The following is a 12,951-nucleotide window of genomic DNA, read 5'->3' on the forward strand; positions in this document are numbered from 1 at the left end:
AAGTCTCATCGACAAACAAGGAACCCAATCACATCACGCTGAATAAGACTATTGATGGAAAAACTCAGCCGGGCCAGATGCCACAAAATCGCATGGGACTCGAATGGATACTACCACACATTTCCAACAAACCTCCCGACCCAAGTCACTTATGCCTTTGCTACCAAATGGTGCCAAATTCAGGGTACGAAATTAATATCCGATGAGCACGACCTAAAACCAGCCCTTGGATGGTTGGCATCACCCAGTAGGCAGGAACGAAAGTGGCAAACCAGAAGCAGTACACAACGCACCGCAAATGTAACTTCTGCACAAGAGACGCATTTAAATTTTTTATCCATTATGTATGATCCATTATGTTTTAAACGTGTCCTAATTCTTCTTTATTAGCATTCTCAAATATTCAAAGTTAATGTGACCTATGTTTGCAAGGTACCACTTGGCTTGAGCAGTCAAAACTGGGTCTTGGTTGCTGATGATTTCAAGCTAACTAGGCTCTTCCAGGTTTGGAGCAGGCGCTAAATATCTCCCAGAAACGTCAAACCCTGCAATGCTTTACCCCATCTGTTTGTACACCTCATGTGTCTACCCTCTCTTCATACTGATTAGCTGACTTCCTCTAAAATATCTGATTACCTTGCACTACCCACACAAATTGCTCAGACAGGTACCCCATCAACATTAATTGAGCCATGACTAGGCTCTCCCTCCTTATTAGCTCTATCCGCACCCCCAGTCAGCAGCAGATAACTCAGACCAAAAGCACTTTAAACGTTAAAGATCTTTGGCTCTTCCCTTCAGATAACATATTCTTAAGTGAAGTGCACATGACAAACAAACCGAGGTAAATTAACATTCAGGACTCTGGCACATACAACTGCACTATATCAAAACCAAATGTTTCTCATATCCCTTTCACATTATCTCATCAACAACCCCCACTCACACATTTCTTACAGGACCACCTGAAGCCAGGGCAATAAATGGCATTATAGAAGATCACTTTACATTTCATTACAGAAATAACGTTTGTGTTCAAAAAAGCGAATGCACCATTCCTTCATATGTGTCATTGTCTAATAAAAGGTGCGAGTGTCTATATTGTACAGAACAAGTCTTTCAAGAAGTGAAATGGACATGCCTCTCAGTCAAGCTTCAATGCAACGGTAAGTCCTCACTGCAATCACTCAACATTGCTTAATAGCCATCAATAATGGCATTAGACATCACATCTCTTTGGCATTTATGTGTGAAAGTTGTGTTAGAGTTACCTTTAGTTTACAAGGTGTAACTGTGAGGATACGCTTTGTCGTATAAAATTCCCCACCCAAAATGTAAATGTAACGCAAGAGCAGCATTTGTTTGGAAATAGCCATGAAAATGGATCTCTCCAGCATGTCAGATTAGCTTCATTGTGGATCTGCCATGGTGACCAAAGAAAAGCCATTCTGATAGGCAGGTGACACTGCTTAACTAGTTTAATTTCTTGCAGCTTATACATCCCATAATATGTATGTATTACATTCATACCACCTTCACCTGCATGTCAAACATCACGTATGCCAAAAACAATTAAGTGCATAACTAACTTTGTGGGATCTGCTCCTTTAAAGTAGGCATTTACAGATTCCGAGAGTGCTACTGCAACAGGCATTGTATCTTGGTTTCCAAGGGTGACAGGGCTGGGACCACGCGAAACACCTAAAATGCAAATGCATTACACATTATTTTGAAGTCTGTGCTCAAGACAGCAACATCAAAAAACATTTCTGTCAATGTGTCTAGTTTTCTAAGGACAGGAAAAATGCACCTCAAATACATCATCGCTCCTTGCCCAACATGCCGTTTGGTGTGGAGAGGTTACACCTCTTTCCATCTATACAGTCATTGGCAGATGTATTCTTCATTTTTACCTCTTTATAATAGGTCTAGCTGCAGGCAGGTGCCATTCGATCTGACATCTGTAACATCCTACTTAGGATATTCCGTAGTATGTTACAGCAGCGCATCCTGCCCGTTCTGGAGACATTACCTCAATTCTTACAGTCAAATACCATGAAAAGTAATAAAACACACGGGGCTCGTTATTGTGATTATTTGAGTTAAGATTGAAGACTTACAGAGGCCATGATGCTCATGCATGAATAAAGTAAACTGTTCTTCCCTTTGCCATATGTGTTTCAAGTCCCAGACCAACCACCCCCACAGCTGTACAGGGATCCCGTAGGATGGTTTGTGGGGAAGCTCTTCAAAACGTGGCCTCTGCTCTGGAAGGAAAATCGCTACAGTGCGGTTGGTTCCATTTAAGAGCAGATGTCAAGATAACAGATTTCCAGGCTTCTATGATACGAACGCCCTGCTGGGAACCAGTGGTGCTCGTCTTTGGGCAGTATGTACAATATGTCGATATTTCAAGATGAGTGCATTCCCCTATCCTATTCATACAAGGCATTGTGCAATTCCCTTTTAGGTGGAATTCTGTCACTGCTTCTCCAATGTATCTGGAACTTTACCTGTGCACGCATGTCTCCTAAAGGGAGGTCGAAGCCCAGAAAACAATTCGCAGTTAAAAACATTTTATGCACGTGGAAGTCTAAAAAATTAAGTATATGTGGCTTGGTTCACAACAACCCCATGCCTTTGCAAATAAATACAAGAAGGTTCAGATGAAGAAATCATATATATTACTGCCCCTTCTGGCATATGTACTTTGTAGAAAGCATGAAGAGATCACAATACAAAAATGCATCAGAATCCAGAATAATAAAACAAGATGAACAAGTTACTTTCTTACCTGGTAACGTTCTTTCGATGGGATGGTCCGACGACGTATTCCATATCTATGACAGGTAATCACCACAGCTGTGCTGCTTCGGAAACTTTTCCGGCGTCCGACGTCATCCGATGTGATAAGTAGGACGCACAACGCCTGTAGCCTCAGTTGTAGTTTTTTCCCCCAGAACGTGTGACAGAAGTCAACTGCCAGTCAGACACAAAGCCTTGCGGAACGTAAGCTGCAATCGCAAAAGAAATTCTGCAGCGGGGAAGGCAGGGCGGGAGCGATATGGAATACGTCGTCGGACCATCCCATCGAAAGAACGTTACCAGGTAAGAAAGTAACTTGTTCTTCGAGGGGATTGGGTCCTCCGACGTATTCCATATCTATGACAGACTCCCAAAGCAGTACCAGAGCAAGGAGGAGGGAAAGAATTTATAAACAAATTTAGAATAGCCAATCAAATAGCAGAGCAAAGGACCGCCTTGCCAAAGGCCAGATCCTGCCCTCTGATGGAATCGAGGGAATAATGCCGTACAAATGTATGTACTGAAGCCCAGGTGGCTGCATCACAGATGTTGCGAATAGGAACACCCCTCTGCAGGGCAGTAGATGCAGCCATGCCCCTGGTAGAATGGGCCCGCAAGCCAGCCGGTGGGTCCTTACCCGCCAAGCGGTAACACTCCGAGATGGCCAAAATAATCCAGCGGGACAAAGTCTGTTTCGTCACAGCTTGCCCCAAACGCTTACCAGCGTAACCAATAAAGAGTTGATCGTCCACTCTGACCCGGGACATGCGTGAAACATAAAAGCTTAAAGCTCTCCTAGGATCAAGCCTATGGAGCCTCTCCTCTTCCTTACCAGGATGCGGAGGAGGATAGAATGCCGGAAGAACAACATTCTGGGCTAAATGAAATTCCGTCACTACCTTCGGAAGAAAAGAAGGACGAACACGAAGGACAACCCTGTCCTTGTGGAAAACAGTGAAGGGTGGCTTAACTGAAAGTGCCTGTAACTCACTCACTCTGCGAGCGGAAGTAACCGCAACTAAAAACACAGTTTCAGAGTTAACAGCCTCAAAGGGCAAGAATGTAAAGGCTCAAACGGAGCACCCATAAGAAACTTAAGAACCAGGTTTAAATCCCAACCGGGCACCAGGAAAGGTGACTGAGGGAACACATTAGTGAGCCCTTTCAGAAACTGTGAAATTAAAGGGATCTTAAAGTAAGAACACTCATCAGACGAGCGCTTAAAGATGGACAGCGCTGCCAGGTAACCTTTAATGGTACCCACTTGCAAGCCCCTGTGGGCCAAAGAAAGCAAAAAGGACAGAACCATGGGGATGTCACATGCAAAAGGATCCACATTCCGAACTCTGCACCAGTCGCAGAACTTACGCCAACGGCAACGGTACAGAGACTTAGTTGCTGGCCTTCGGGCCGAAAGCAACACCTCCATCACGTCTTCAGGGAGGTCCCAATCCCTATACCTCAACCTTTCAGAAGCCAAGCGTGAAGGTTGAGGGATCTGACCTCTGGATGGAGAACCAGACCCCCTCCCGTGAGAGCAGATCGTCTCGGTAGGGAAGACGACGTGGAGGGCAGATGGACAAGTCGAGAAGGTCCGGGTACCACGTCCTCCGAGCCCACGCCGGAGCAATGAGGATCATCCGGGAACCGAACTTCCGCAACCTCCGCAGCACTTGCGGGATGACGGTGACTGGAGGAAACGCGTACAGCAGCGGGAACGACCAATCCACCACGAACGCGTCTCCTAAGGCCCCTCTTGGAGGAAATTCCCGCGAGCAGAACCTCCCGCACTTCCGGTTGACACTGGAGGCGAAGAGATCCACTTGAGGGGTCCCCCAAAGGGCGAAGATCTCCAGGAGAATCTCCTGAGCCAACTCCCACTCGTGAGAGATCGCGCTCTGCCTGCTCAGAGCGTCCGCCGTAACGTTTTCGACTCCGGCCAGATGAACTGCCGAGACCGAAACTTCCTGCTGGATGGCCCAGAACTCGAGCTGCATCGCCTCCCTGCACAGAGGAAGTGACCCTGCCCCCCCCTTTTTGTTGAGGTAGTGCATGGCCACCGTGTTGTCCGTCAGGATCAGGACATTCCTTCCTCGCACAGTCGGCAGAAAAGCCTTCAGGGCTAGCCTGACGGCCCTCAGCTCCAACAGATTGATATGGAGTCTGGACTCCGACGGAGACCAACGACCGCTGACTGTCAGCTCGTTGGCATGAGCTCCCCATCCCGTGAGGGATGCACCCGCCACGATCCTCACCTCCGGCCAGGGAAGCCAAAATGGAGCCCCCTTCATCAAGTTGCCTTCGACGGCCCACCACAGAAGGTCCTGGGCGACCGAGGGCGGCACCTGAATCGGGTCCGACATCCTGCCGGAGGACTGCGACCATTGCATCTTGAGTGCCCACTGCAAAGATCTCATGCGCAGGCGAGCCTCTGGCACCAGAAGAATGCAGGATGCCATGAGGCCGAGCAACCTCAAGAACTCGAACGCTGGGAGCGTCTGGGCATGCTGAAACTTGTGCACCATCTGCTGAATGTGAAGAGCCCTCACCTGGGGAGGAAAACACTGCCCCAGGGAAGTGTCGAGCACAGCTCCGATGTACTGGAGCCTCTGCGTTGGCGTCAAATGGGACTTCTTTAAATTGAGGGAGAAGCCCAGCCTGTGGAGGGAGTGGCAGGTGACGGAGAGATGATCCAGGACTTGCTCGGGAGAGCTCCCCCTGATCAACCAATCGTCCAGGTAGGGGTAGACGTGAATCCCCCCTTGCCTGAGATGCGCTGCCACCACCACCATGAGCTTGGTGAAAACCCTCGGGGCGGAGGTCAATCCGAACGGCAGGACCCGAAACTGAAAGTGCGAGTCGCCAACCGCGAACCTCAGGTACTTCTTGTGCTTGGGATGGATCGGCACATGGAAGTAAGCATCCTTGAGGTCGAGTGACACCAACCAGTCCTGAAGCTGAAGGGCCTGGAGGACTTGAGAGAGAGTAACCATCTTGAACTTGTCCTTCCTGAGGAGTTTGTTCAAACCGCGCAAGTCCATGATGGGTCTCAATCCCCCGTCTTTCTTGGAAATCAAAAAATAAGGGGAATACCATCCCTTGTTCCTCTCCGCTACAGGCACCAGTTCTATAGCGCCTTTCTCCAGCAGGGCTTGAATTTCCTGCGCAAGGAGCGGATCCGGACACTTCAAAGAGAGGTTCCCCGGTGGATTGTCGCGAGGCCTGTGCCGAAAGGGAAGACAGTAGCCGTGGGCTATGATCTCCAGAACCCACACATCTGAAGTAATGGCTTGCCACTCTACAAGATGCTGCGCCAGCCTTCCCCCAACCGGCGAACCATGGGACATGGCCTCATGACTGAGTAGGAGCGGCTGCGGCGTTACCCGAGGGCAAAGAGGCAACTGCCCGAGCGGCCTTGGCACCACAGGTACCCTGTCGTCCACCTCTGGTACCCCTGCGTTGGCCTCTTTGACTGCCAGCTCCTCTCGCTCTACTGAAGGATGAGTAATAGCGAAAGGAACCACCCCTCCACTGCTGTCCCCTAGGACGAAAAGGCGGAGGATGGCGAACTGCAGCGCCCAACGACTTCGCTGCAGCTTTTGAGGTCTGCAACCTCTCAAGGCTCTCGTCAGCCTTGCTGCCAAAAAGGTGTTCACCATCAAAGGGCATGTTGAGGAGCCGGGACTGCACATCAGGAGCAAACCCCGACTTCCGCAACCACGCAAACCTGCGTATCACGGTGCTCGCCGCCATGGACCTACTGACGCATTCAGCCAAGTCCAGACCCGACTGAACGGACTCACACATGGCATCCTTACCATCCTGGACCATAGCAAGGAAACCCTCCCGTTCAACCCCTTCGGGAATATGTTCAGCCGCTAACGCAACACAGTTCCACAGAGTGTGCGTGAAACGTGACAAGGCACAAACGGAGTTGGCCGCCTGAAGCGCCATACCACCAGAAGAAAACACTTTCTTCGCCCAGCCATCAAAACGTTTGTCGTCCCTATCAGGAGGGATGGTAGGGTACGACGCCTGCTTTGCCGGGGCCGTGGCCGCCTGCACCACCAAACTCTCCGGAGTGGGGTGCCTGGTCAAGTAGCAGGGGTCGCTACTGGCTGGACGGTATTTACGCGACAAGGATCTGCCCACCGCCGGGAGACTCTCCGGAGCAGTCCAAGCCGCCGCCACCCTTCTCTGTAAAGCCATATGGAACGGCAGTACCGGGTCAGTTGGGGGACCAACATCAAGGATGTCCGTCAGATCATCCTGCACAAACTCCCCTGGGGGAGCAGACCATCCCAAATACTCAGACACCCTAGCCATAAGGCGCCGGTACGAGGAATCGGCATGGGAGCCAGGCTCAGGCCTACAAAAGTCCACCTCCGGGGAGGTGTCCAGTCCACTGGCATCATGCAGTGACTGCCTCAAATCGTCAAACTGACTATGGCCCGAGACAATTTCATCAGGCACCAGACTAGGAACCAGGCCATCAGAATCCTCATCCGCCTCGAAAAGGCACCCGAGAGTGCTTGCTCTTAACCAGAGCCTTCCTAGGGGGTACACCCGTGACACGGGGCACCTCCGACACGAAAGGCGTCGATGGCGTCGAGCGAATCGGCGCCGACGCCGAGAAAACCGGCAACGGCGCCGAGAGGATCGGCGTCGACGTCGAGGAAATCGGCGTCGACGTCAGATGCAGCGCCTCCAGTATCGGCGGCGTCGACACAGCCCTCGAGGCCGGAGCCCCGAGCGTGTCCTTCGACGACCTGAACGTCGACGTCCTCGAAGCCGGAGCCTCGAGAAAGCCTGTCGACGCCCTCGACGCCTCAGACGTCGACGTCTTCCTCGAAGACTTCACAGGAGCACACGGTCTCGAACGCGTCGAGGACCGGGACCTGGAACGGGTACGGCGAGAACGAGCCTCCTTGTCCGAACGGGACCGCTCCCGTGACTCGTGCCGACTACTCTTGCGAGCGGCGTCTCTCGACCTCACACGGCCGACCCCACTCGGGGGCGCGGACGGCTGAGTACCCTGCGACTCAAGAATCGCCAACATATTCTTCCCGAAGGAAGCCCATTCCTCCGGCTTCGCACGGCTGGTGGGGTAACCGACGTGCCGGGCAGAATCCTCGGAAGAGGACCTGGAAGGCGACCGGTGACGGCGCTTCCGAGAATGCCTCGAAGAGGCTGAGGAGTGGCGAGACCCACTCCTAGAAGAAGACCGACGAGACTTCCGACGATGACGCGGAGAGTCACCCCTCGAATCATCCGTCGAAAGCCCCGCCGACTTCGACTTCCGGGGCTTGGACACCCGACCTACCGACAACTTCTTCTTACGTTCGCGTAAGGCTTTGGACGTGAGCGACAGGCAGTCAACACAGTCATCCGTGTCGTGGGCCTCCCCGAGGCACCAGAGGCAGGCGTCGTGCGAGTCAGTCACCGACATCTTGGACCCACACTCCCCGCACTTCTTAAAGCCCGGACGCGGGGTTGAAGACGAAGTGGAAGACATCGCCGAAATTCACAAACGAACAGGTTCGAAGAACCAGAAAGAACAGAACTCCAAAGAGTCGAGGCTTAGAACCGAGAAACACAAAGCAACACGTTCGCGGAAAAAACGGAACTGAGGCTACAGGCGTCGTGCGTCCTACTTATCACATCGGATGACGTCGGAGGAGGTCCTCGACGTCGGCGTATCGACGTCATCGACGCAGGACGCAGACGCCGGAAAAGTTTCCGAAGCAGCACAGCTGTGGTGATTACCTGTCATAGATATGGAATACGTCGGAGGACCCAATCCCCTCGAAACATATATATCAATCGGTTTCTTAAAACAGCAAACCTTTAACGTCATAGTATCAAGAAAAGTGGACTATACACATCTGAATAAATCATACCCTCTGATGCACAGTTACTGCAAAAACATGACTAACTCCAGAAAACAAACATCTACCTGATTGGTAAAGCCTTCTGTTGACGACATACCAGCTTGGTTGAACAATGGCTTGTGCCAAAGACAATATACTCTGGGGCAAAAGTAGCAATGACACACAAAATAAATACTAGGATTATATGGTGGACAGTTTACACATGCAGAAGTAGACTTCCATACGCTTGCGATTCCTGTGCCCAATCATGGTCTAAACAGGCAGCTTACAGAAGTAGAATTTGGTATATTAGGATCTTATTCTCCTATTCTCTAGCATGGTCAGCAATTGTTTGAGAGCCCGATAGGCTTTACTTGGCAAATAATTAGTTGAGTCTTTACTATATTGTTATCGTTGGTGCAGGACCATTAGAGGATCTTTAGCTTCTGGACACTGGCATTTGTCATACCCTGGAGCTTCGCCCACATATTAATCAGACCTAAATCAAGAGAGGTCTTCTTGATGTAGGACAGACAGGGTACCCTGCCCTCTCTTTCCAGTGCCAACAAGTCAGGTAAGCTATCAAGATAAAGGCTATTCTTATGGTGCTGACACAAGCAAGTTCACATTGACATTGTCTGAGATACAATTGCACAGCAATAAAAACAGTATACAAATAACTATAACAGTGTTTTGCAGTTCTTTCTCTTTAGCTAAATCTTACACAAAAAGTCTGCTACACCAAATACAATCTCCGGAGGGTCAGATCTGTGGAGAAGCTCAGCATCTAACAATGTCCCGACTCCATGGTTCTTCAAACAGGTCTTCAGATTCCTTTGTCTCAAGTTCGCGTACGTGGGGCAAGTGAAGAGGAATTTAATACAAAAATGTTTCACCTTTGAAACTGCCCCTAGACTCATTTCAGAAGGATTAGCCCATAAAGTCTGTAGAGCAATTAGGGTTGTGGATTCTTTGACATGTGAACTCCAACAGAATAAATTAACACCCCCAATCTTTAAGACATCCAAAGGTTCATCATTAAAAGATCTCAAGTTTCACTTTGACCATGACCAAATCGTATAGCGCAAATACATAATGTAGAGCTCATTAATTATACTCATAAAATGTAATTCAATTTCTTACAGGAAAAATGGGGTGTTACCAGGTACAGACAATATTTTCTTTAAAACAGCTTTTTCCATTGGCCACCAGGGGGCGCACAGACAGAGTCTGCCTCTGTGTGAGCTCCGAACCAAGTGGTCCCAAAAGTGGCCCGAGTCCTCACTGGAAGACCACCCACCTGGGTGAAAGTGGAGTGCAGCCGACCCTGAACTTATCCCCCACAAAGTAGGCGAAAAAACGGCAAGAATCGGATCAGGTATCGTGTAGAACCAAGGCACTGAACCCCGGTGCTTGGTGAAGACGGCCTGGAGAACCACGAGTGAAAGTAAGAGCGGCCTGTGAACTGCGAGGGTTCGAGGAGGAGTGCCAATGCAAGCTTGTGCAGGGAGATCAAGGATCTGCTTCTGGTCCCCCTCGGATGCGGATAACAGAGGTAAGCACCCTCACTATCCACCCCAAACCGAACTCTTTGCACGGTGGATTCATAGGGCATCGCTACACGACACGTCTGGGGGCTGTGGCACAGCACACGCCTTGTTGGGACGGCAGCGCGCAGCTGGTGGATGCCCCCCTCTGTAGCGACGACTAGAGCCGCGAGGACACCCGCATCAGATACAGCCTCAATCCGGAAAGCCCATGAAGACACCTGCGTTCTCCGAAGGGGACAGGGCCTGTGGCGATCTGTGTCCGGAAGATCCACGCGGGCCGCAGTGTGCGTCAGGAGACCCACCTGCGGGTCCGACATTGCCGGTGATCCCTCCATCCACTACGGCCATGTCCCCTGACTCAGGGACACCAGCCGCACCAACCCTGATCCCAGAGGCCTGAATAAACCAAAGGCGGCCCCTGACCCAGGAGACACTGAGACCTTCGATCCCCCACCGGAGTGGGACGCTGCACCGCGCCCTGGAGAGGTGCGAGCCACCTCGGTCTTAACAGATACTGGTCCCACTGTGAGGCGCGCACCGTCGGAGGTGCCACCCTTATCAGCAGACGGTGCCGTGGACTCCCTAATGCCGGCACTTACCAACTGGAGAAGCGCATTGCGAAGTGTTTGAGGTGAGACCAAACACTCCCCACACCCAACAAACCCGAAACAACAACAGAGCCCAATCGGTCTCACGTGCCCATTAGTGGAGCCGGGGGCACTGACAACAGCAGGGTGGGCACTGACTCGCTATGATCTCCTGAACAAACTAGGCCGGCAAGCTAACATTCTGCATGTAAATAGCGAGAGTGGATCGACAGGCCCTGCTCGCCCAGACACTCACTGCCTCACACTAGCATATGAGATACGCAGCTGATCCCAGACGAGGGACCAACTAGCCTAAATATTGCTGCCACAGTGTGAGAACCTACTAATTTATTCTCCCCCTCCACACCTAAAGAGGATCCAAGGCAATCTGTCCACTGCTGCCCATCACCCGACATATCAGGAGGCTGGAACCCCATATCTAAGCCTACACGGAACACCGAGACCCGGGCTTCATCTCAATAAAACCATTGTGGGACCCCAGTTTCACAGAGGGTGACCAATAAATTCCAGCTCATCACCCTCTCAGATGGGCCTCCCTCCCCACATGAAAGGTCCGGCTGTTCTCTCCTACACAACTGAATCTCTTTCAGGGAGCCCTGCGCCGGCAGCTGCCTCAGCCAACAGTAGATACGGGGGGCGAGGGGTTGGGCCCCCAGTTAATGGGGCGTGTGCCCTCCTTCGTGGTCCCAAGTTGCGGGGACAGTTGATCTATCCAGTACCACCACAGGGTGACACGCATCGGCAGCGAGGCCCATGTTCTGCCTCCTGCAGAGCTGACGAGAATCCTGTGAGGCATCTGGTCTATCATCCTAATCAACTCTTGCCTGCACTTGGGTGACTGGTGCGTTTTAAATTGTTAACTTGTGCTCCTGGCTTGGCTGCAGCCCCAGACTGAGTAAATTCTCCCCAAGCCAAACATCTCCCAGATCCCAGCCGGGAACGATCTGACAACCACGAACTTGAGCCGAAGATAACTGGGCACGTGACTCGGCACCTACGAACAGGAACTTGCCACAAACTGTTACCTCCTATCCCTCACCCACAGAGAGTGCATTCCCAGTGGAACACATCCCGGTGTGCTAACAAGATCGGCCCTGTAACCTGGATACATTAGCTCTACAGAAGCGGACCCTCACACTGGTCCGTGTTGTGCACCCTCCATCGGGGTGTGAAACGCATCATAGATAAAGAAAAGAGGCTCCACTCTCGATACAAGGAAGACTGCCATACCCCCTGTGACACATTAGTGAGCTCAAACCCCAGCCGGAGGGCCTGTCCCTAAGCCCATGGACATGAATCTGAAACTAGCGAAATTCGTTTACTCTTCATCTCCCTCGGCACTAGGAGCTGCCCAAAATACAACAATGGCAACCTCAGGAGCTGAGGCAGCAGCCACCAAAGGAGACGTTGCGGCCTTATTGAATGAAATCAAGAACAAAAGTGCCAACATAGGAGGGAAAATCAACAAGATCACGCAACGGATGGACAAAATGGAAGAGAGACTTGAAGGTGTTGAGAATAATCAAACTTCGTTAAATACCCTTGAGATGCAAATGGACCACAGGATTGCCGAAATAGAACAAAGAGAGGAAGAATTCCGTCTTAAGATGGATGATTTAGAAAATCGGTAGAGACAAAACAACTTATGCTTTTTAGGCATCCCGGAAAAAGAAGGCGAGTCTGAAGGGGACTTCAAAAAGACACTCCATAACATAATGAAGATCCTATTCGAGGATCAGTGATCGATGAACTGAAAACGGAAAGGATACACAGAGCAGGAGGACCAGCGGGTGGACCTAGATCCGTTCTGGCTTGCTTCCATAACTACCAGGACAGGGCCAGAATCATGGAGAAGTCTAAACACAGTGGGCCGGTCGCCCTCAGCGAGGCACGAGTGACGATCTTTCAAGATTTGTCTTCCTTGACTCTAGCCCTGAGGCGGCTGTCCGTCCCCCTCACAAAATGGTTGAAAGAGCGCAGAATACGCTACAAATGGGGCTACCCATTCTTCCTCTCGTTCGAGCTCGAGGGCAAAAAGGAGCGGCTGAGGTCTGAAAAAGACATCAAGAACTGCATATCTGAATTATTGGACAGGTGTGAATAAGGGAGAGAACAGAT

General features: G+C 50.9%; 1 protein-coding gene across 2 annotated transcripts in view; it reads right to left on the minus strand.

Annotated features, from left to right (window-relative positions):
• FCHO2 (FCH and mu domain containing endocytic adaptor 2) overlaps positions 1-12,951 on the minus strand; it is a 1,284,287-nt gene that overhangs the window by 360,316 nt on the left and 911,020 nt on the right. For both annotated transcript variants that reach the window (XM_069627506.1, XM_069627507.1), the window contains exon 19: positions 1,590-1,701. In XM_069627506.1, coding sequence (XP_069483607.1) covers positions 1,590-1,701 — 112 coding nt within the window. The remainder of the gene's footprint in view (positions 1-1,589; positions 1,702-12,951) is intronic.

The sequence above is a fragment of the Ambystoma mexicanum genome, chromosome 6p (genome assembly GCF_040938575.1).
Source record: "Ambystoma mexicanum isolate Mex_15411 chromosome 6p, UKY_AmexF1_1, whole genome shotgun sequence".
Taxonomy (NCBI): Eukaryota; Metazoa; Chordata; class Amphibia; order Caudata; family Ambystomatidae; genus Ambystoma; species Ambystoma mexicanum.